We start from the raw sequence: 25,535 nt of genomic DNA on the forward strand, positions 1-25,535 counted from the left end.
AGAGGCAAAGGTTGGGATGAGGCTTGCAGAGACCTGGAAACCACAGAGGTGAGTGAATTGTAAGCGGCACTGCATTTAATCTGAGCAGAATGCATGAAACTAGATAATGTAATTGGAAGGGTTATTTAAACTGAATATTCAGAGGGAAAAATAAAACATTGCAGGGAAAATAATAATACTTAGCACTTGTAATGTGCTTAGCATCTTCAAAAACTGGTCAGCCATTAACTGATTGCTCCGCTGCTAAGTCCAAAGGCTAATAAAAAGGGATGGTTCATTTAGTTATTTCACAGCTGAGCTTCTCAATAAGGCATGAGAAAGAGATTGCTACTCTCCAACATGCTGGTAAATAAACAGTTGGAAGTAGGAAAATACAACATCTACAACATCTCAGCACTCAGTCACAGTTTCTCGCTCGGCTCCTTCTTTCCTCATCTCAGGCTTGTCCAGTCCAGACCCGTGACAGGGAGCTTCTCTGGCGGTCTGGCTGGGGAGCATGACACAGATGGGTCCACATCTTCAATAGTTCCAGAAGTCGGTGTCTCCTGCCCAGGAACTGCCCCTGTGCCAGTGTCTGCGTGAGTGTGGATGGAGCGCCCATAGCGCAGGAGTGTGGGTGCTTGTCTGTGGGTGATGGGGTGGGTGATTCAGGCTCAGAGAGACCCCGACTGTGCAGCTCTATTGCCTTGGCAAGCGCAGAGGCTGGAGGGAACAAAGTGGCCTTTTGAACGGCAATAAAGATGGAGGTATTTTGTGTTCATTTTACTTAAAAAGTAAACAGTTCCTTTTGTGTTTGTTGAGCAAGCGATTCCGTAAACACTGCAGAGAAAATATGACACAGTTGCACCTCGGTGATTTCCAGGCTGTTTTCTGGGCAGCGGTAGCAGAGGAGTGGGTGAGCGCCCGAGTGGCTGCCCCATGTACACTCCCCGGGGGTCTGGGGGCTGCTCCTGGTCAGGCCCAAAGAGAAAGACCTGGGAAGAGGAAACTCATCAGGATGGAGCCATTCAGCCCGACACATGTCCAGCCCCAACACGAGTGAACAATGAACCCCTCAAACACCGGCTACTGCCAGAGGCTTCGCATTGTGCCCCAGGTGCAGTCACTCACACAAAAGCAGCAGCCTCACCCTGCCAGCCTGCTCATCTCACGTCCCTGGGACTGAAAACCCCTTTTTTTCGCATTGCCACTGGTGGGAACCAAAGAGTTCATTTATGTCTAATCCAAAACAACCATCACAGGGTTACAGTACTTTGCAAAGCAGCTGTCAGTGCATTTTCTGCACGTACCCCCACCTGCCACTATTTCTCCTGTGCCACCCACTTCATTATAGTGCTTGGCCTTATCAGCTTAGATATCCACTAAAACACGGGCCTAATCTCTTCAGAGAAAGGGAGCTGCACAGATGCCCAGCTGCCCCCATAGAGGTGCTCTATTTTTGGTGCAGCAATGCTCCAGACCCCGCTTTTCTGGGGCATGGGTCTCCCAGAGACCCTGCTCTGGGTGTCTCAGCCCCTTGCTGGAGGGGTGTCTCCATGAGGCTACACGGCTGGGTCCCACCAGCCAGCCCTGGACTGTGCAAGGTCTCCAGCTCACCCATGAGTTGCTGGGGTAGCAGCCAGGAGAGGGCAATGGTTCACCCACGACCTGCCCAATTCCAGCAGCAGAGAAGAGCTCCTAGAAGATGCTGGGCAGCTACTTCCCCACCTCACTGTTGGGCGATCCAAGAGCGATCCTGGTGCTTTATAGATGTGATACACAAGTATTCATCTCTGAAAGCATTTGCTGGGTTAAAATACAACCTCCCCCCAATCAGACCAGAGCCCACGGCTGAACTGAACTTTTCTGGGACATACCCAGCAGCAGCAGTGACATCATCAAAAGCCTTTGGTGGAGACAGGGGTCAAGGGATCTTAGATTCCCCTGGCTTTTTGCCCCAGGCACTGTCTCCTGCTCTCTCAGCCGTGTTTGTGGGCTTTGTGTTTTCTTCCTCTTTCTTCAGATTTTCTTCTAAAGTGAAATGTTGCCCATCTCTGCTGCTAGTATGGCCCTATGGCCCCTGTGCTGGGAGGATGAGTCAGGTGAGAGCAGGCGGATGTGAGCAGGGACTCCTTAAACCAGTTTTACCACTAAGCACATCTCCTCTGAGGCAGGTTCTGCTTGCATGAGGTGTATGGGTCAGGACCTCAATGATTTACAGTGCGAGATGCGTTGTCCTCCTCGTCTGGGGGACTTGGGGAAGATGCTGAGCACAGACAGCAGCAGCCTTGCCAGGTCACTAACACGTGTTTCTGACCAGAGGAAGCCTGGGACGCAGTGTGCTAAGGATGCCATGCTAACCTCTGCTAAATGCTCACGTACAGCCAGGAAGCAGATATATGGACTGTGCAAGACGCTGCCGATTTTCCTCTGCCTGTTTTTGGCATAACGAAGCCCGATGGGTGTGTATAAACAAAGCAAGCATCTCTTGCTGGACCTCATGCATCATTTATAGCCAGCTTTTCCATGGCACAAGAAACATTTACATATGCCAGCATTAATTCCGAACACCACTTCAAAGCCATCTCTGTCTAATGAACCCCATGCGCTGTGCACAGCAAATTCCACCCGAAAAATAATTAGCAACACACGCCACCAAAGCATTACAAGGGGAACGCAGCACACCACCTGCTGAAGCAAAATGAATGCCTGATTTATTTATTTTTTCCCACTTTTTAGCAACATTCAGGCGCTGACTCAAAGCTGTGCTCTGTTCTCAGCTTTGTAGGGCGCTGGGAAGTGTCACGTTCCTGCTCTGCTTTTCAGGCTAGGCGTATGATTGATATAGGGGGCATTTATATGTTTTTCTTAGATCACGACTGGACAGAGCCGTGCAAGACCCTGTTGATTTCACCACGCTGGGGGTGCCAGCTGGGATTTAGGGTGCAGGCATCTTTATGACCCTTCCTCTGAAGTCACATGAGTCCCAAGCTTTGAGGACACTGTCACCTCCTGAGCAGAGCCTCAGACTGATGGCTGGGAGCAGGACAGGACACACTGAGCCTCACCCCGGTCTGATGTTCTGTAAAGCCTTTAACTCCTGACTAGCATCAGCCTCACTGAGAAAAAAAGAAATTGAGATGAGATCAGGAGATGAAGGTTTTGGTGCCCCTACCAGGCATGGGTGCTCCCACCCTGTGCCAGCTGCAGGTATACCTGCTGTGAACAGCTCAGGGAACCAAGCTGGCTTTACCAAAATAGTTTCTTAAAGCTGTGTTAGAGCTGCACAGCCCAGCTCATGCCAGGAACAGCACCACATTTTTCTTAAGGCCTGATGTGGTGGCGTTCTGTGGGAGACCCAAGTCACAAACTACCATAGTAGAGGGACAGAGGCCAACCCCAGAGGTGGCTGTGGGCACAGAGGGACTGACCACACCAGGGTGATGCTGGGATCCTGGGTTTCCCGGGTCTGTCCTCCTTGAGTGGAAGGAAGATGCTCTGCAGGGAGCTGGTCTCAGCCCTGTGCTGCACTGTCCATGTGTCTCTACAGTACCAAGCTGTGGTATTCAAACTGTCAGTCTCTGATTTTCTAGGATGCAAGGGGTTAAACTGTTCGTCCTATGCAAATTAGGCTTAATTAATCCTTTTCATCAGTTGCAAATATACCTTCTGAACCCTATTAAAAACATGAATATGTAAATTCAGACCTTTTTTAATACTCATTTTCAAGGACTTGGAGTCAGGCTTGATTATTCGATTCCCGTTAACAGCCTGTAAAACCTGGTGCAAAATTTAATTTCCATTTTAAGTTACCAAAAAAAAATATGAATCTGTTGGTAATTAAGCTAATTACAGTGTTACACTAAAGAGGAGACAAACAAGGAGGACAAGATCATTCATTACATTTAACACCAGTTACAAGACCTGGGGACTGTGCAAGGCCAGAGCTAACCATGAAGGCAGGAAACAGCCAGTGGTGCATGTGGGGACACTGCAGTTTTTGGGGGGCCTGTTGCCGTCCTCACCTTGGGAACATCTCTGCTTCACCTGCATGAGCCATCCTCCTCCTCCTCCTGAGAAGAGAAGCGAGGAAGAGGAGCAGTCAGGCTGGATGGGTATTGCAGGTGTTGTGGGGTCTCTGCACAGGGTGTGACTGGGGCTGAGCATCCCATGCAGGTGAGATTTCCATCCTCCCTGAGCACCTTCTCTGTGTTGAAAATATATGTGTGGGGTGCAGAGGGGTGAACTGGAAGCACATGGGAGGAGACAGGTCTGCAGACATGGGCCGCATGTCCCATTCTCCCACAGGAGCTGTGATCCTGTCCTCACTAGCAACGAGCAGTGACCTCCCTGAAGCTGACAACTTCTTTCCAGAAGCACGGAAGAAGACTCTGCAGAGCCACCTACAAACCACCGCTCCACACACTCACTGGGGGGGCAAATGGAGGTACAGGATGAGACCCCCTACAGCTCATGACCATGGCCAGCATACATTTGGAGCTGCAAATCAAACCAACTCAGCCTACACCGCCCAAACCTCCCTCAGGGTCACCCATCAGGGCTGGGCAGTCAGTGCTGGCGGTTCCTAACTTGCCCAGCAACCTTCCTGTGCCTCCCAGCTCTGCCTGCGTGTAATTAAATAAAAAGTGCTGTTGTACACTGTTAATTATGGTTTATCACTGCAGCGATCCCTTAAAATCAGTCATTAGCATACCTAGGATCTATTCTGCACTTGGTGTTTTCTAATGAGCTAGAAAAGTTAATGAGTGTTTTGTCAGAGCTATAATCCTCACCTCAGGGCTGGCAGTTCAGGAGCGGCAGCACGTCATGGTGGGCTCGTGCCGTCCCCATACAGGGCGAGGAGTCTCACGACCTGGGTGGAAGCACACACATGATGCTCTGCCCACATGAGGCCAGGGCTTAGTGTCCAGGGTACTGGTGCACACAGGGCACGAGACTCCAGCATCGCAATGAAGTGCTAGTGTTACCGACAGGCTTACCCAAAGACATCCGTCATCAGTGGGATGGATCCACCCACGAGGTTGGTGCTATCTGGGGGGCTTTTCTCGCTCCTCCTTGTTTCAGCACAGCTGCTGGGATGAGTGGTTCTGTTCCCTGTGGGTTTAGTTCATTCCTCACCATCACCCCCTCTGCGGGGTTGCTCCTTTCCCTCCCAGGACTCACAGCGAGAGGAGCCGTCACTTCCGAGCGTGACACTGAAGGGTGGCTCTGCCTCCTAACAGTGGGGCTGGAGCAGGAGCTGATCACGTACATCCCCAAGGGCTGGAACATGACTCCCAAAACAAGCTGTGGCAAGACACGTGCATGCAGAGGAGCCGGGAGAAGGGGTGAAAGAGGACAGTGCCATCTGTCATCACCCCTGGTGTAAGGCTGGTCTCCCTCATGCACTCCATGGTCAATGGGGGGTGGGAGACACCTCCAACTCAAAGGACTTAAGTGAGGTTCATGCTCTTAATGTCTCCTTAGGAGATCGCTTCTTGGTAGTGGTGATGGGGACAGCCTGGCAGATGGACCAGCCACCATCACCCGCAAAGCAAAGTGCCTGCAATCACCCAGCACAAACGTTACCCTGTAGATGCTCACGGAGAGAGGAAAGTATCACCTGCCAAACTTCAGAGCCTTTCACCTGCCTGGAGAACATTTTCCCTCATATTGATACCAGAAGTTTCCAATCACCAGATAAAAGGAGTGTGATGATAAAGGTGATAACGGAAAGACTCTCACCCTCTAGCCGAGCCCTGTGCCTTGCACGTCCTCCTGCACGTCCATCCTCCTGCCCTTCGACCTGTCTGGTGCATCTTGCAAACCGTATTGTATTTTGGGGGGAGTCAGGAATGAAGAATTACCTTCTCAGTCCCTACAGACAATCAACTTGCTCCCCGAACCATGAGATATGATTGCCCTTATTATTTTAGCTTGCATAGCAGCGAGTCCTGTTAATGGTCATAAAATTATCAAGTCCTTATTTAAATCCAACAACCGTCTGTGTTTCAATGACCTCCTGATGGTCTCTGGCTTTGTTCCAGGTTGAAGAGGCATCGGAGGGACCAGGGAGGGAAAAGAAGCAGTGGAAGGATTAAAGAAAACCAACCAACAGTCAACAAATAATTCAAAGTAAAACAGGGAATATTAAAAGAGAGCTCAATCAGTCAGCTGGAGAGTTCAAAAAAACACAACCTGTCACGAAGAGAAGGAAGCAGCATCAGGTAAAATTAGCAACACTAATAAACTCATCAGCACTGGAGTTCGGGTCAAGAAACAGCATAGGGAAGACGATGAGTCCAGGAGATGCTTGATCCTGTGTTGGGGAGGCAGGAGAGAGAACTGACACAACCTGAAGGAACATCCTTTGGTGGAAGAACATGGTTTGGCTGGACACCAAAGACACGAGCTGCTCCCAAGCCCTCCAGCATCAAGGAGCTGCCTTTGTGCTCCCTAACTTACACAGCAGTGTTTTCCTTAAACTGCATTTTCCTTCTGTTTTGTCCCTTGTATTTGCTTTGAGGGAAAACATGCACACAGGGAAGGCTGGAGACGCCTGGAGACCCAGCCACCATGGGTGGAGGGAGCAGGAGCAGCCGCTGGGATGGCTGCCCAAGGCCGGGGTCTGCAACAGTCCCTCAGGGTAGGCTTTGGCCAGTGATTTCTACATAGAACGTTTCAGAAGCAAAAATCTCCTATTTGTCTTTTCAAGTAACATCTAGAAGCCCCCGGAATACCAAAAAAATGTTACAATAATAATCCCCAAAAGAGAAACAAGAAATGGAAAACCCCCAAGCTGCAGAGAACTGTTTTAATGTAACCAAGCTCCAACACAGTTTCCCATCAATTTTGCAGCAAACCTGAGTCATGAAATTAAAAGTAGCATCAGCATATTTTCTATTAGCTAGGGTTCCTTTTTCAGAACAGATCATACATTCCTACCCTATTTTTCTAGACACTTGTGTCAATGCGATATCATCAGATGCCGTTCACTCGCTCCTCTTAGCCTGAAAAAAGCTTTCCTGTTTGGAAGGATGGGGCTTTAATATTTAAAAAAGACTTCGTGAAAAAGCTCTGCTGATTATTTATTTATTTATTTATTTAATATCCCTCCCCTGATCAGAGTGGGCGCATTTTGTAGCTTTTAAATATCATGCAACTTTTAACACTGCTGTTATTAAATCCGAATGTGCTGTCACAGCAGGCAGCACAACTGTGATTTACACCAGCCCAGAAATCCTGTTCTGTCCTCCCCAGCTACTACACTTGCCTTGTCAAGAACACACCGTCATTAGCTCTGGTCACCTGGCATCTGACACCATCAGTGTGTTCCCAGCATCTTCCAACAGCTAAAAGCTAGAACAGAACCAAACCTGCCCTGGCTGCGTCATCTCCCACACCGAGCAGCATTGGCTGACTGGGTCTGATATTACCTTGGTGATGTCCTAGGAAGGCTTTTGCCTCCTTCCCCCGAGGCTTATTTTGACACATCCGCCCATCATCCCAACTCACACCATTCTCAGCTGTCTCTCAGCTGGCTGCTGGGGTTGGGAAATGAAAAGGGTGGGTGCCACTCCGTGTTTCTTTGGTGCATTGGAGCAAGCGGAGGGGAGTGATGGAGAACCGACAGCAACGCCAGTGTCGCAGCTACAGGATGCTGTGTCTGACCCCAACGATCATGTTGCTACAGGATGCTGCTCCCATCTGGGCCCCCCCTAGGGGTGCATCTGGAGTCACATAACCTCCACTGCTGGCTGGCGTTGGGAGGCCATGACCGGGAAGTGATATTCCCATTTTACAGAGCCCGCAGTGCAGAAGGTCCTCACTGTCTTGTCGCAGAACAGGCAGAAAATCCAAAAGCCAGGAGTGGGATCACTCCTGCCTCATTGCTCTCCATACCCCAGCCCTCTCTGCACCCCCACGAGCCATTGCAGCTCTCCCTCCAACCCAGCAGCAGTGGGAGGAGGTACCTGGGGATGCTCACAGTTGTTCTCCTGCCCACCTGGAGCCCAGGGCTGCCCAGACCCTGGCTGCATCGGCCACCCCCAGTAACCAACCCCAGCTCTGCCGAGAGAGGCAGAAGGGAGAAGGCACTTTGCAAGCAGCTGTGGGGAGGGAAAGGCCTCTCTCAGGGAGGGAAAACCCTGGGGGTGTGTGTGGGAGGGTGCAAGGCAACAGCCTCTGAACAGCAGGGCTGCAGACCCCAAAGGCTGCGATCTGTGCCCTGGGGCAGGGGCCCCATGCAGCGGGGGACAGGAGGAGGCCTCCAGCCAGAGCCCCGCTGTGGCCAGGGGTGGGAAGGAAAACCAGTGACTTTCCAGCCCCTGAGGTGGGGACAGCCCAGGCCGAGGCAGCCACACAGCCTCTGGAGACAGTGTCAGTCAGCCAGTGGGAAAGGATGGCTTTTCTTTCTTTAGTTTAGAAACGGTGTCTTCCCTTTCTGTCCAGCACCCTGTTCCTTCCTCTCCATCTGTGTCCAGCCCCACTCCTGCCTTTCACTCCCTAGGTATCCACCTCCAGCAGAGCTTCATGCTCTTCCCCCTTCTTCTTCCCTTCCTCCTACAGCACCACATGGAGAAGATCCATAACGACATTTACAAACCCCAAGGTTCTCATGGATCACCCCAAAAGGGTTTCCCTGGTTCCTCTCAGGCACTTCCAGGACAACTCAGGCTCCTGTGAACAACATACAGTAATGCGAAGAGCCAGGAGACAAAAAGCAGGAGCAAAAGGCTTCGAGTTCAGAGATGCGACCTTAGGAGAAGTGTGAACTTTGCAATACCTGCCTTAGCCAAGAGCTCGGCTGCTTTCAAGGACCGTATGGCAGTACTTTACAGCTCTTTGCTCATGTCTGGCATTTATATATGCACGCAGATGAAAAGGGTTGATCAGCAGAGGAGCGGGGGCTTGCAAGCAGTGTGAGTGAAGGGAAGCTTCAGGCAACACTGCAAACAAGACAGTGCTCTGACACACAGAGTCTCCCAGCCGTGCATTAATAAATCATATTTTACAGTTTATAGCATATAAACCCAGGGAGCGTGTACGGAGACCCAGCGAGCATAGGCACACTTGTTAACACTCTCACCTCTCCCCTCCAACCCACTACAAATTGATTACCGATCTCCCCAGATTTTCTAAAAGGATTTTCCATGAACAGGGCTGGAGCTTTGCAAGGGATGAGCCAAAACCAGATGAAATTTGTGCCCCCAACACCTGGGGCAGCTGAAACCTGGTTCGCTGATGGCCAACCATCGGTGGCAACCAGGGTACTCTGACAGCACTGCCCCAGGGGGCTGCACCCGTGGAGGGGGGATGTGGGGGGTGAACACAGTGGCAGGGCCCCGCGATGGGCAGCCGAGCCCCATGTAGGATGGGGCATGGAAGGAGCAATCACTGTGAAATTCAGTGTTGCAGTTGCTCCTCACAGCTCTGTCATGGCTGAGACAAGCAGTATAATGAGTGGCAGAGATGCCATGGCAGCAGGGTACAGCCGTATGTTTGGGGCTCCGTCCTGAATTTAGTGTTGAAGCTAGAAACCAGGGAGTCTCAGCTCTTCTTCCCAGTGCCCAACTGCAAGTCCGTGTCCCACGGGTGGCCCAGGTGGCTTTGCAATGGTCATACTTCTATATGAATGCTCCCAGGCCTCCATCAGTGAGACTTAGAGCAGCCAAGCTCCCCAAAACTCCCAGCTTCACACAGTACCCAAGCCTACTCACTGTTCAACAGCCTAACGCCACGAACAGGGCAGAGCTGCTGCTGGCCAAGGCAGGACAGTTACCCCAGCAGCTTCCCAAGCCATGAGCAGGCCCAGGCACTGCCCCTCACTGGCACATCTAGCCAAGCACCCATCCTCACGACACACCTCTCCCAGCTGTGCTGCTGTACTAAACTTAGTTGAACAAATCAGTCTTGCTGGGACAACGGGGTGCAGAGCAGTAATTCATCTGTCTCTCCTCTCTGCCAAAGGCGTCTCAGAAGACTACTGTGTTTTCTACCCCAACTTATCCTTTCACTCTTGGGAGGCAACTTTCCAATGAGCAGAACGTGTTTTCCCTTGTCACGCTCCAGCATTGCTTCTCGCCTCACCCGTGTTTTGCTAAGATAGAGGGTTTATTGTAAACTTATTAATTACTTCATTTCTCCTGCGAGGAGCCAGGAGAAAATTTCCAGAGGCAGCCAGGATCCGCTATTGTGTTGGCGGAGGAGCCGAATGCGGCTGACGTCATGATTCATTTTCCCCATGACTGAGGAAGGCGACTCTCAGTGCCACGTCGTGCATATGAATCAGGCAGCATTCCCCTGGCACAGCATGTCAGGCAATTCATCTTCCACCAGGACTTCTTCAAGCAGAAGAGAAAATGCCAAACTTCTGCTATTGCACTTCTCTGCAAACCCTGTGGAGAAGAGGGTTGGGGAGATGGGGGCTGCAGCCTCCCTGGAGCACATGCTTGTCCCTGCACCTTTGATCAGTTGGGTCTATAGCAGCTATTTTCTGTGTCTGAAGACACGTGGACAGGTCCCAGCGTGAGTCCAGCATGGCCAACCCTGCAGCCACCATGAGCACCGAAGCTAACTCTAGCCTGCTTACTGCTACCTTCTCTCCAAGCTTAGGAAGTATGTTCCTGTTGATATCAAGAGGAAATCAATACACACGAGAAGTTTATAACAAACTATTCTGGTTTACAGCATGAATGAGACTTGCCTGGAAAAACTCAGATAGTGATGCCCTCCCTTCTCAAAGCAGTAGCAGCGGCAGACCACTGATGGACAATTTGTTGTCACGCTTTACACACACAGGGGGAGCACACTGTATATCCCAAATAAAGGACTCGTACATACAGTTTGGGAAGTGAGACTTTATTCTTAAGATAGAAGAGCTATATCCATTGCGACACAAAATGTCAGACTTCAGGGGGTGGCTCCATCCTCCATGGTGGAGAGGAGGAGGTAGACCCCCAGCCAGGTGAGCAGGTACCTACAGCCCGGGGGTAGGCAGCAGCACTGAGCACACCCCAAAGAGCTTCCTCCCACCTTCCCTAGTCCTGAGATAACCAAGAGCCCAAGAGTCCCAGTGAGGAACAAAAAGCATGCCAGTGACATCTGAGCACACTACACAAAGCAGAGGTGTCACACAGGTATAGGGTCTTCAAACGGCCACTTATGCTTGTGCTTGTCTGCTGAGTGATGGCAGACTCAGGTAACTGGATATCTTGAAAATAATTTCAACCCTGTTGAGTGATGAGTTAGTTGTTTGCAAGAGCAGGAGGTATCCACAAAGAAGCTGCTACTTGTGGCCGATCCTGCCCCTCAGGGACCAAGCCCTTGGCTCCCACTAGGAAAGGACAAGCACAGGGTCAGGAAGCACCAGCCTCCCGCAAGGCTTGTCTCTCTGGCGGGGCCCCGATCTGGGGGATCCTTTTGCGAAAAGCTACAAAAGGTGATGCTGCGGGCCCTCAAACCAGCAGTTCCCACTGTATACCCAGAGAAATGATGAGAGTCTGGGCAGTGATGAACACATTTCTGAGTTCAAAGGGAGGGATTGGGTCTTGGCACAGACTTGCCCTCCCACAGGAGGGCAAGGATACTTTTCAGAGGAATTGGTGCAGTTTGGGAATCAGCATGAAAGAAGGGGGAAGAAAGAGTTCCCTGCAAAACAGAATCAACCCAATGACACAAATTAAGGGTGGGAGGGGAGAATTTGTCCTCACTACCTCAAGTGTCCTGCCCAGGAGTGCTGCACACCTGGCTGGTGGAGGACGCTAAGCAATGGTCTGGCGGCTGAAGAGATCGAGGGTGAGGGCACTGAGGAAGGCTGGGATGCTGTCCTGGCGAAGCAGGTGGAGTTCGATGAGCTCCCGGATGGTTCGCGAGAACTCGGTTTCCAGAAGCTGCATTTTTCCACCGGAGGAGCTGGAGGCCTGAGGGGAAAGAAGAACAAGTCCATTATACAGAGTTTTAACTCACCTCCCACAAGGCAGGGGAGAGCTAGCGGCAGGGCCGCGAACCTCCTGCGGCACAGAGCTGACTGTAATCACGGGCACGTTATCTGCTGCAGCGCAGGTGTTCAGCACATGGAGTAACCGGGCTGTTACTCAGTTGTGCGTGTCTAATGTCCCCATGCAAGGCCCCTGAGTGAACTCCCCCAGTGACAAATGGGGTGCTGCAGAGATGTGGGGTTTGAACAGCTGGGAAGAGGCTGCCCAGTGGCCAGGCTGTGCTGCCGGCGCAGAACTAGGGTGCCCGCATCAGGCTCACCCAGGTCTCGGGTGGCAGAAGCTACGCACAAGGGCTTTCCCTCCATGAAAACACTTATCCCTGAAGTCATTCCACTTCTGTTGGAGAAAGCAGACCTGTTCCTAGTTAACATGACTCCCTCCTAATGAGCTGCTGAACCACCCCGCGTCCCTGAAGTGTTTCTGGATGTTTAAATCAGCCCGGCAGCACATAGCTGAGAGCTCCAGAGGAATTATTCCAGAGATACTCTCATGAAAATAAGGAAACTCAACATGTGGGAAGACATTACAAATCTCCTGTAACACATAAAACAAGCAAAAAAAAAAAAAAGATAAATGCAAGAGAAATAAGGAATGCTTGAAGCCTCTCCTGCCCCCGGAGGCACAAAAGCAGCTTGCTTATTAATAAACAGCAAAAACATCACAGCCCAAATGCTAATTTTTTCCCCTGCCATTTTCCTCTTCAAAATGCTCCTATTCCTAATTGCTCTGCAGCTCTGCTTCCCCTTGGAGCCAAGGCGGGGCAGCATAGGCAGTGCCAGGCAAAGCTGGCACCCCCCCAGGGTCTGCAGGAGAGGGGCAGATCCCCACCCCAGATGCCAAGAGCCAGAGCAGAGGATTGCCACGTGAAGGGAAAAACACGGCTTCACCTGCTAGGAGAGAAGGGAAGCGATAACTGCCGAGAGCCCCAGGGAACCTGCTTGTTTCTGATTTCATGTTCACAGGAGCCTGGACACATTTGATTATGAACTTTTCATGTATGTGTCACTTTGGATTGCGAAGAGTGCAAGGTGCCGAGGATGTCCCCGTCACCCCTGAGCCAGGCAGGGAATCTAAACAAGGTTTCTGTGTGGAAAAGTAAATTAGCTTTTGTTTGAATCTTCTCCACTTCGGCTTAGTTGTTTTTCAGCAACTCCAAAGGATTTTCAGTGCTTTAATCCGCTGCTTACTGGAGATACCTGACTTGCTTTCTGCACATCTGATGTATCACTGGGTCAGATCAAAGAGGCTAAGGAGGAACGGGGCAGAGATGGCAGATGAAGAAGCCCGTTGGAGGCACAGGGAGGGACGTACATCCACCATCCATGTAAAGCCAGAAGCGCAATGTGAGGCTGCAGCATAGCTAGGAGCTAGTACAGGGGCTGGGTGCTGTGAAAGCAGCACAGGTTTTGCTTTGCAAATCTCTCCCAGATTCAGCTGATGGGAAGCGCCGGTTTTGGAGGAAGGTCCGAGAATTATGAATGCATCGCTTGTGTCTCAAAGTCAGCGCTGAATTGGATTCATCTAAAACAGGAATTCAAGCTCTGTATGAAAATACACACTGCCTCCTTCACAGATTTAAAACACTCTTTGGGCACAGAATTAATTTTCTAAGAATTTACAAGTAAATCCATTAAGTGGTTTACTAGTTTAATTAATTAAAGCAAGTTCCTTAAGAAATTTAGCATCCATTGCCAGACCATTTGCTTGCGTTTTATGATCTGGGAAACGGAGTAACATAAATGTTTTAAATTTCCCCTCTACTTCGAGCTCACTGGCATTGCGGGTGAAGTCTACATTTGGATAATTTCTTTTTTGTGAGATTAAAATGGTAATCTCTACTGTTCTTCATATCCGAAGTTTCCTCCTTCAACAGAGGCAGAAGAATAAAGTTCAGAGAAAGTTATGTGAACAAATACGTGTTTCTGAGAAGACTGTTATTTGAGTTCAACAGGACTGTGGTTTCTCTCAGTTGCTGGATGGTCGAGGGAAGCACCATCCATGGCCTCTGCCTCCCCACGAACTCCAAAAAATCCAAAAATCACCAAATGCTTCCAAACCCCAGACATCTTACCCAGGTTTTTAAAGATCACTTCTGTAACAAGAACAAGGCGAGAAGGCAGCGGCTTGGAAAAAAGGCAATTCTTCCTGTGCCAGGAGATGTTTACATGCTACCTTTGAGGATGGATGCACTTGAAGTTCAGTTCATTCAATCTCACACTGCTTTTAAAAAAATTTAGAAACTTTTTTTTTTTTTCCCCCCCGGGAGTGTTTTAAAATTGCTATCATTGTTACTTTTCTTATTATTTGTTTTTATTGCTTTTTTTTCTTCACCCATCTGTTCATAATGTAGTATGGACTGGAATATATAGATAGATTTGTTGCTTTGAGTTCAGCAGCAGGAGTACCTTTGCAGCATGTCCTTTACAAATAAAGTGATTATATGAAATAATAGCAATATGTTCCCATTAATTCACAAGATTTCTTTTCAAACGCCAGCCTGCACCCTGCCTGGTGCACCCGGCGAGTTGCAGGCAGAGAGGGAAGCGTGGGAGTGGGAGCGAGAAGGGGATGTGCAGGGGCGTGCAGGAGCACAGAGCAGAAACCGGAGGGGATGCTCTGCTGAATGAATCTGCAGGTTCTGGTTCTTTCACGCCAGTTTGGATCAATGCAGAGCATACCTGTGACTTCAGCTCTAAAAACTGGATTTATGAAAGATACAGACAAGATTTCCAGTTCTTCAAAGCTGTAAGGGCACTCGAGTCCTACTCTTTGCAGTTCATAGCTAGAACTCCCTCCATTCATTTTTAATCAATTTTTTAAACTAAAAAAACCCCTCTCAAACCTCAAAGAAAGGATACAACCCCTTCTAACAAGAACTTGCAGGTGACAGCATATACCAACTATTCACATAACACACTCCATGTAATACAATTGCCATTCACTCCGATGATGCATCCCTGGGAAGTTTAGATGAAGCCAAAAGCCACCCAAGCCCATCTAGGAAGAAAATGTGAATCCGAGGAACGTGAACAAGTGTCACTGATCCATGGGGACAGTCCATGAGTGGGATAGGGGCAAAAGAGACCAGAGCACATTCAAACCCAGCCCTAAATGCTCTCTACCCAACACAGTTGACACACCTTTCTCAGAGCTACATTACTATAGTGTGTTGTTGCTTTTAAAGAGAAATGTGAAAGAAAAAGCATCGTGATTTAGAGTCAAACCGAACACACAGGATCAAAGGAAAAACAGAGTTTGTGAGTACACCCATCCGCCCCACAGTCAATGCACAGAGGAGTCAATGCAAGACTTTGGGGACCACCATCACGCTTCACTCCCCCTTTCCACACTGTGCTGAGTGAGACAGCTACGTGCAGTGCTTCACTGGGAATGCAAATATTCCCCCCACACCCCCGGTTTCCCTGAGCACAGAGCAGCCCAGGATGCTGAAGCTAAGCACTATGAGAATACCATCTCACAGGTACTCTTTACATAGACCTATATTGGTTTCTTCTAATTCATGGAAAAAATCTGTCTGGCTCACTAAACTACTGAGATTCAGGTCTATGTTATGTTTTATTCAGAACTCAAATACTTACAAAAGAAATGATTCCAGCTTTCGCTAAGCTCCGTTGCCAGTTCAGTCTGATTTAAGGCCTACCGGGACCTTTTCTAGAAAAGCAATGGAAATCAATCTTTGCCCCACGCTACCTCATGCTCGGTTCTGCTGGTGGGGGGATGCAACTCCTGTCATGGATTTGAAGGGTGACACCCCCTTTTTCTGCTCGCAAGCTGTACTACCCCATAGAGCAATCAGATCAGCGGGCAGGTTTCACTATATTGTAAAACACAAGACGACAGGTCTATTTACCACATGGCGACATAAACTTGCAGTAGCTGCTCCTGGATCTGCTCGGAGAAAGAAGTCGTTAGTACAATTGTTTTTCCATGAGAATCAAGATCAGCTGCCACCTGCCAGAAGGAAACATCATAAATCTTCCTCTTAACCCTGGAAATTGGTAAATTATTCAAGACTCTCTAGTTTAGATATACATATAAAAGTCTCTCAAATAACCACCAAGTGTGGTAGAAAAGTGAGTTCTCCTCTCCAGCAGGGACCATCTCAGCAAGGAGCAGACAATGCAGAAGATGTGGAGGAGCAACAGGCATTCCCAAATGTCCCTGCTGGGGGATGGACCTGCAGCTGGCCGGAGCAGGCTGGCAGTGCCACAACGTATGGAGCACAGAGGAGGTTGTCTCGACTGTTGTTGCTTCAACGTAACATGTACAGAGTTTCTGACTCACTGATTCTGCTGAGATGGCTCTTCGCCCCCATGGTGCTGTTGTACAGAAATCCTCCCTGAAAGCCAAATTCCAGCATTTATTTCTCCACTTGTTCCACCAGCGAGAGGTAGCTATGTCAAAAGTGTGAAAGTGTCTCCTTTGGTCATTTACATATGGTTCAGAAGTGCACTCTGAACTAGATATACCAATTTTTTTGTTTATTGTACGGCCTTTTCCTCTACTTTCTGACATATTCTGGTAGCTAAAAGCAATGGAAGCCCCCATTCTGGCTCCAAAAGTGCCATCAGCTCTAAACTGGCATGTAGTGTGACTTTAACCACACAAAGGATGCTTCTTGGAAAATACTAGTTGAGCATAAGACCCAATGTCTTGTAGACCTTTAGACTCTGGAGTAAGATTGAAAAGAGAGTGGCTGCGTGCCCCAAGGAGAAGACTGACATAGGGATGTGGTATCATGAGGAAACATGGTGTAGAAATGCAGAAAAAGGGATGAGGGCTTCAGCACTCAATCAGCATAAAGTGGGGACATTCTACCTCTGATTTCCACACCGAGAAAGCACAGCTGCAATCCATGTGGGATGTGCTCTTGCATCTTCAGACACACCCCTGCAAGTGCTGGAGGTGGAGTTCCTGCATGGGTTTTGGCGAGCTGACAACAGTGATGGTGGAGCTTTGTGCCAGGCGCAGCAGGCAAGAGTTGTGTCTCGGCTTGGGAACCCCAGTTCAAATGCCTCTGCAGCATGAGGAAGGATGAAGTCTAGGACTTTGGCAGGGCTGCCTGAGTGGCTTTCCACCCCTTGGCACACTCACAAGCCTTCGCTTTGCAGATGCTGCTTGGCCATGATCTATGGTAGACAGTACTTTTCAAGGCTAAGATGTATTAGGGGTCAAAACAAGCAAGTGAATCATTGCCCAGTGACATTTTTTCCAGTGAATGTATCGTGAAGGCACCATCTCATCTGCTATGCTCCTTCCATAAATCACTGTCCATGCTGTGTCCCTGCACACAACTGCTCTGAATACACATGGCAAACAGCCCTGTGTGTGCTGTGGGAAGGAGCACCATGGCTTCACATCTGAGACCCCACACAGAGCTTCTCCCTGCTCTGTTCAGGTCCACAGGGTCCTCTGGCATTATGGGCCATGTTGTGGCCACTTCTCCTCTCTCTGCCCCAGTTCTTACTGCCATTTCCCTTGTCCTTGTGGTGTTCCCCACCCCACCTCAAAGTCTGCTGTGCCACCAGCTCCAACGTGGGTTATGCACATCTCGCCACCAGATTGATCCTTTTGGCAATTTGCCTTCATCACTTGAATCCCTCAGACCTCCTTGTCACATGGGACAGTCACTCTCTTCCCAAATCCTTCCCTTATCAGCAGAAGTCCTCAGGGTCAGCTGTGCCATCTGATCACCTCCTGAAACTTCTGCAGCACCATCACCCTGTGTGCCACTGGCCCTCTGCCACCAAGTGCCTTGGGCACACTGGGGGTCCTGACAGCCACTCGCCTCCCTCTGATGCCTTCCCCGAGACACCCACCACCTATCTTGCATCCATTAATACACATAAACCCTGTCACAGCCCAACAAACCTATTTGAAAATAGCTTCTAAGAAGCTGCCGGCTCTGACCTTTAAATGAGAAAATCTTTTTGTTTCTGCCTCTTGCTTTGGATGTGAGATTTTTCTAAATGTCAAAGGCCGTCTTGTCCATGTGTGGATGTTAAGGGGGAAAACACTGACGCTGAGCAGGCTGGCACCTTCTTCCTGGGTTTGCAAAGCTGATAAATCACTGCTTTGGGTCACTCTGGACAGGCACGCACACAGATGGGGCAGCCCACCAAGCACAGAGCCAGACAAAAAAACTGCAGTGCCCAGCAAATTCCCAGGAAAAGCATGTGTGTGTGCGTGCACACGTGGAAGCTGCCTGCTGAAGTTATAACAACCCAAACACAACGTTTTGAGATTTAATTGCTCAAACTTGGCTCTCTCGGGTGATGATATCATTATGAAAATCCCCCAACTGAGTTATGCCTCACCACCAATCAATCTCTCCTAAGCATCACGCACTGCTCAAATACCAGGTCCCCAGGTAGTCACTAAATAACTTTAATTAGAGGCTGTTCATTTAAAATTAGAGAAATATTAAAAAACAAAAAAACCCCAAATTGTACCACAAGATGTGCTTACGGCTGGAAATATTTATGAGGTTATTTAGCAAACTGTTTACTGGTTTCCTTCTTTTTTTTTTTCATGGTAACAGGCAGGTTTCAGCTGATCTGACAGGACGCCTGCCCAAGGTAGCTCTTACAGGATTCGCAGCTCTTCATCAATCAAGACACCTACCTTTCACAAATGACCATTCCCTGTCTGCAGTGAAGTTTTTCTCCCTTTAATATCCTCTTCTTACCCAAAAGAGGAAGAGTACTTCCTTATAATAATTGCTTCTTGCCAAGACCTCTGACCTCTGTGTCGCCAGCTCGCTACATAAAGAGAATTTATGAGGCAGAGAGAGATAGATGCCTGTAAAAGGCCTTCCAGGAAATGTAATGAAAAAGCTGCTTTTAGCTGCTGAGCAAAGAAAAGCAAGCGCCTGGCAATGCCAAGAAGAAAATTGAAAGCTGGGGTGGGATAAGTGAGAAACAGCCCTGTGTGCACCAAGATTTATAGCAAACATTTCCTTTCTCTTTCTTATTATTCAACATTGAGATGAACCACAAACCCACAATGTCTTTTGCGCAAGAGGTCAGCTCGTATACTTCCATTTTAATCAGAAACACGACCCAGGCACTACGCACATGAGTGACAGAGCTGACGAGGTCCTGGATGCTGCACCAGCTCAGCAGCAAAGAAACAGAGTGGGGTGTATTGCATAGCAGTGAGTCTTGCCTTACAGTTACATGCTTTTATCTATGTGAGCTCTCCTGCACCTGATGTAAAAAAGAGCAGGAATGTGCTACACCCCTCTTGATGGGGGAAACCAGTTGGTGGTAATCCTGGGGGACAGTGCTCTGTGCAGTGGAGGGCAAGTCAGCATCTTCTGTCAAAAGGTTTCTCCTACAGGTTAACGCCCTTTAGACTGTCAAATGTGATGCCATAAAAATAAGATCAAAGACTTTAAAAGAAGAGAAGCATATTTTTTGATTCATACTATTACTATTTTATATCTGAATATTCCTATAGAGTTTTTCATCCTGGAAGATGGGTCTTTGAACTGCTGTGATTTCACCTATCACTGAGGAGCAACCCGTGGGGTAAAATGTGACAGCTATTATCAGGGTGCATTAATGTTACTCAACAGTTCAGGACAGACAGAGACAAATATATCCAATTTAAATCATAGGTTTGAAGAACTACTGCTCAGTGTGGATTAATACCCATGAATTTTCCAAAAGTGCTCTTAGAGTTTTAAAGGACAAGTACTGAAACTAAAATTCCCTGTCTCATCTGCATATCATTCAGCATCCCACCATTATGCTGTAAATTGAACATCAGTATTGTCCAAGAAGGAAGATGGTAACATAAATGATTCACCTGCAGCATCTACTTTTGCATCCCTACATCCTGATGGGGATCTCCAAACCAGCTACCAAGGAGATTCACCCTGTGGAGATCTGTTGAAGCGATACCTAGAAATGGTTCAAAATATTCATATCACAGAGAAAGGAAAACTGCATTGGACGTCCACTCCAAGCTAATACTGGCAGTGGGCTGTAAGTGAGAGCTTGAGATCATAAATTATAACTTTTTAACAGGCCTCAGGACTGCTAAATAGTGTTTTCCAGCTAAATATATTTATAAACATCAACTATGAAGGAGTAAAGATGAGAGCAAGGCACAGGGCTCACAGAATCTTTCCAATCCCACCCCATAAAAATCAAAACTATAAAATTAAGCCTCCTAAACCAATACCTCAATAAAAGGCTCAAGTTCTTCACAAATCAGTGTCTTTCCTTGACAAACAGGGAAGCTGTGCTGATCCCCTATATCTGTGACCTACAACAAAGCCCTTCAAAAAAAGTAGCCAAATGCACGTTATCCCAAAAGCTGTCACAACCATGCGCTGCAGGGCTGGACCGCTCCAGCACCCAGGCTGCAGCTTTCTAACCATCTGCGAGGTGACTGTATTGGACTGGTCAAGCTGCAGAGTGAGTAGCTAACAAGCATTAACAACATCTAGCCCATGTGTTCTGTCTAGTAAAATGCCAACCCATCTGTCTGTAACATTAGTGACTCCATAGAAGCCATATGCAGGAGAGACATAAATTAGGGAGAGAAAAATCTCCCATTACTTTCTCTGAAATGACTGCAGTTGTAGCCTGCAATTCTAGGGACAAGGTGTTATTTAAATTCTGTTTTCCCAGCCAAATCAGTGTCACGTAGCTCTCCAGCCCTGCCATCCAGAGGCTGTTCCTGGTCTGCGCCTGGCTCCGATGAACGTGGTGGTTTGGCACAAAAGGAAAAGTAGGTGCAATTTAAACCAGGTCCCAGACCTCTCTCCCAGGACAACCAGAAGACAGACAACTTGAGTGAGATACCAGGGACTGGCAAATGGACCCAGCCCACAAGAATCCCTCATTTAGAAAGGGAACTCATGTCATTAACCAGTCAAGTTGCTTATCACATTCCATCTCCCTTGCTGGGAGGAGAGCTGGAAGCAACAGAGGAGCAGAGAATGAAGAACATGGATTTTTTGGAAGGAAACACCCATGGGAGAAATGCAAAAAAGTCATCTGTGTGGGCTTTAATTAAGATGGCCTGGTTCCCAAAGCAGGGAGATACTCCACTTGTGAACTGCAGCTGAGGTCCATAAGAGAACACGAGCAGCTAAGTTTGCAAAACCCTGCATCAATGAGAGATGACTGGAACTGTGGTGAGTTTTGATGGCAACTTTTTGCAAGCTGCTGCGTTGCCTGGGAGATAGGCATCCGCTCCCCAGAGCAAACCACCACTCACCAACAGACAGAACTTGCTGGAGCCTTCAACTGAGTCACACCAGGCACGCGCGGTTCTCCTGCTTAGCTGCTTCTGCATCATGCTCCTGCCAGGGGCTGCTGCTTTGCTTTCTCTGGATCAGAGCAAATAAGCAGGAAACCCCAAGACTCACCCCAACTGAAGTGCCTGCACATGACACAGGGAACAAATAGGTCATAGAGATTTCAGGACTCACCAGCTGCCAATGGGAAAATAACCCCCTCATTTGGAAGCTGGGCATCTAGTTTTGCAAGAGCTGGAGGGTGAGTGCATGAGGCTGGGAACAGTTAAATGAACAGATTACACATGACTGCGAGGCACATCTCACTGGAGCAACTGCTACTCTGCGATACAGCAGACACCAGCGTGTGATTAATACATTTATCCTCATCATCTTTTTGGCATCCTTCTGGAAGTCTTGTCATAAGCAGGGTGGATGGAAGGCTAAAGAACTAAACAAGAAGATCCTATGACCAATAATGGCTCAAGGGACCATAAGTGATAAACTTAATGACAAGCAGACAATTAGATCTTAGATATGTGGCTGAAGGATGGGACAGTATATGGAGCATGGCTGTTCCCGGCTCATTGAGTTTGCAAGGCTTATGGGGGAAGGAGTAACAGATGGACCTGATGGCAGATTACAGCTGGAATTCTCACCATGTTTATTCATTACCCTCTTCTAGCTCTTGTTTGTCATAGTCTGGCACCCCGGGCTAAAATGCAGGTTTAAGCCTTACATCAAGGAAATCGGTGACACATATTAGTCACCTCTGTGCAGAGGCAGTGCTCTACATTTCAGTCAGTGCTATGGAGACCAAAGCCACTGCTCAGTGAGTAGCAAGAAGAACTGGTCAATAATTACCTCTTCCTACGGGACTGTGTGACTTGCTTATAGTTCTGATCTACCAAAGTGGAATTTAAGTGTTGGCTTTGGAAATAACATTAGTTGCTGTTGCAACATCAGTAACCAAATTTCAATCTTTGTGTGAGTTAAGGAAGGCGCTTTTATTGCTCTTGCTTTTTTGCTGGCTCACATTTTCTTCGTTCTTCTTCATTTGAAATCGCTGTCATCAGCACGACTGTCAACAGGACCAAAGTGAGCATGAGTTGTCACTACCCAGAAAGTCAAAGAAGGAAAGGAAAGCTGATTCTGAACATGCAAAACATTTTTCTTGTGTCTTCAGGAATAAGCTTCAACCCTTAAAAGCTCACAAACTCCCTGTGGGGAAGCACATTTCTCAGACTGCATCTAATAGCCACAGGTCAAGATTTATACTGGGGGAGAAAGTGTCATTATTATAAAACATGACCATTTCTTTCTGAACTACAAGACTTCTAAGTGCATGGTTACCAACAGCTGTATTTGTGGAGTTATTCAACCAGACTGGAAGTCCACAAGCAGGAAAACCTGAAGATCAAGAGAGTAAGGAAACGAGTCAACTGGCCTCTGCAGGTTGGGTACATTCTGCTTTCACAAAATGGGCTTTCAATGGTAAAGCCAATGTGAAACAAAAGAGTCACAGGACTCCTCTCTCCTCGAGTGGATCTGATCTCACTGCAAGAAGGAAGCCTGCGGCTGAAGAGACAGGTTGCAGCTAAGGAGTGAATAAATAGGAAGATTTCAGTATTCAGTGAAAAAGAAAAAGAAATTTCACTGTGTCCCTCGAGGGGACACTCAGGCCTTTGGGCTACGATGCATTTTCTGAAAGCTTCTGCTGTTGCCGCCTGTGCTGTCATTTGGCACTAACCTCCTGAAGAACATGGCAAGACAGCACTGCTGGTTCTCATGTCTGGATGAACATGCTCCTCTTCCCGTAGGGAAAAGGAGAGGTTTTCTACTTAGTGAATGCACCATGTTCGAGCAACCTCCAAGGAACGTGCCTCTGGCCCTGGCCCTCCCCAGCTGACACACATCTGACTGGTTGTCTCTTCCTGCTGGTGTTCTCCCCCTGATGTGCTGCCATTCACCAGCCAGCTCCTTTCGCTGGAGGTGCAGGGGGAAAAAGATTTATGCAGACACCATGTATGCAATTATGAAAACAGAAGACAAGACACACGGATATCACACAAATTGATGCATTTTTGCTGGCAGGCTTTTTGCATGATCCAGTAACAGCTGTCATGCTCCAGCCTCTCTCATCTGAGCCCCGCTACCACTTCAGCATCCTTCCGCATCCTTTAAGAGCACTTTCTTCCCTTCCCTTGTGCAGCTTGCTCCAGATGCCACAGCAAAGCAGGCAGTAGCATGGGATGCAAAGGGGAAACAGCATGACTGGTTTTCATAGCAGCATTAAAATGTAATGTTCACTTCTTTAGGCAAGATGCTGCTAATTAGCAGTGACCTTGAGGCAACCAAGCTGCTCAACCAGCAATCTCTCCCACTCTTGAGCTCTTTAAAATTTGCCCTTTTCCTGTGCCAAGTCTTTCAGCAATCTTCCCTAAAGCTCAGTAGCCATCTGCAGACATACACATACTCTCTCCATTGCCTTCTGGAGAAAGGTGGTGGTGGGGAGTTGCACAGCAAAGGCCAACTCAAAGAGGCTTCATATCTTCTCCAACCACATTTCCCACTCTGCATAATGTTAAGGAAAGGAAAGGACATGCCTACAGGTTTCCCTGCCAGATCAGCTCCTGCAGTGAACTCTGCAGCCCGGGAGCCTGCTATTCCCCACCTGCTCTTGGTTTTCATCACTCCATACTTATGTTTGCTTTTGTAAATAGATTTAACCTTTCTAAAATTAAGAGCAGAAGAGAACTTCTTTTGGCAGAAAATCAGCTTTAGAAAGATGGAAGAATATAACATTTTCCAAACATTTGAAAACTGCAGACTAAAGATATTTGTTAGTCTCTCCAGTGCATGCTGGTTTTGCTCATTATTCTGAATGTTAATACTAATAGATCCTCTCCTGATTAATGGCTGTACTAGGCTCTCTTTCTAGGAACACATATGGTTCTTTCTTGCCACAATATTGGAATAGAGAGCCAAAATATTTAAACAGTGACACTAATAAAAGATTTTATCCCCCCCATCCCGATGTAAATAACTCAGACTGGAGCCAGCCCTCAGCTCTAAATGCTTCTTATCTTTCAAAAAGTCCTTAATCAAATCTGAACATGCTGGCTGAGGCCCATTTGAAATAATTGGGCTGTCTGTGGTTACAATGCTGCAGCAACAAAGCCCCTGTCTAACATTCACTCACCCTGCAGGATACTCTGCGTCCAGCTGAAAGGAGCGCATCCTAGTTGGGCAAGTAATGAAATGGGGTTTTAAAAGCTCAGAGGGTGCGTGTGTGCATGGGCTGTTTCTATCTGCAGATCCAGGGTGCTGCACGCAAGGAGCAGGAACCCATTTTTCTTTCCCACACCCACAGGTTAAAGTATTGCCCTGAATTAAGATGATTTTCAGGGGACTCCAAATGCTTCTCTCCCAGCTGTCCGCATTTGGCAGCACTCATCACACCTCCTGAAGGATGTGGGAATTACTCAGTACACATCCTGGAGGATATGGTGAAAAATTCTGGTAGAGGATATCAGGCTTGTCTTGAATTGTAGATCAACTGCCAATGCAGAATTGCCTAAAAGCACTCTTCCTCTCCCATTTTTCCCCATGCTATGCCATTACCTTTACTCTCTGACATAGGTCCTATAGTAACCTTTCCTGTCTAATGCCATCAGCTGCTAAGATCAACAGCAGTTTCCACTTTGTGCTGCTTGCCACACAGCTGATCAGCCCTGTTATTGGCTAAGAGTGACACAACTCAACTGCAAGCAAACCTCTGAAATTTAAAAAAGCCTTTTTACATTTCAAGGAGTGAGATGTGCAAGGGGAGGGGCTCCAGGTTTGTACTCCAGAAAACATTTATCACTACAGAACTGAAACATGGTGTGAAAATAAAAGCTCTTGAAACCTCCTTTCACACTTTCCCCAGCATGCCCAGAGGTGTTCCTGCTATGATACACCTAACAATGCTCTTGAGAATTGTTTTCACAAGCAAAAAAATACAAACAAAACAGCAAAAGAGTCAAGAAGCATTTCCTCAAATGCCTTAAATCTAGGCTATTTGTGCTCTAAATATGTTGTAGATAGTGTTAATATATATTCAGATGTTACAGAAGGCCACAGGAAAAGACCTCAGCAAACAATGAATGCCATAATACAGAGTAAGTCCTGACTAAGATGTCAAGTTTATTTTAGATCATTGACCTCTGTCCTGCTCAACCAGCCTGTATTTTACAATTCAAGTTACATTTATTTGTGTATATGTAATTGTACATGAGATT

The 25,535-nt window shown here is 47.9% G+C and overlaps 1 protein-coding gene across 6 annotated transcripts in view; it reads right to left on the bottom strand.

The window, feature by feature from the left end:
- Positions 1-10,827: 10,827 nt before the first annotated feature.
- Positions 10,828-25,535, bottom strand: part of MAD1L1 (mitotic arrest deficient 1 like 1) — a 376,614-nt gene continuing 361,906 nt past the window's right edge. For 5 of the 6 annotated variants that reach the window (XM_026859179.1, XM_026859181.1, XM_026859178.1 and 2 more), the window contains one exon: positions 10,828-11,900. In XM_026859179.1, coding sequence (XP_026714980.1) covers positions 11,742-11,900 — 159 coding nt within the window. In that variant the 3' untranslated portion in view covers positions 10,828-11,741. The remainder of the gene's footprint in view (positions 11,901-25,535) is intronic. The other variant, XM_026859180.1, reaches the window with a different exon arrangement.

Source organism: Athene cunicularia (genome assembly GCF_003259725.1).
Source record: "Athene cunicularia isolate RWA chromosome 14 unlocalized genomic scaffold, athCun1 chr14_part1, whole genome shotgun sequence".
NCBI lineage: Eukaryota > Metazoa > Chordata > Aves > Strigiformes > Strigidae > Athene > Athene cunicularia.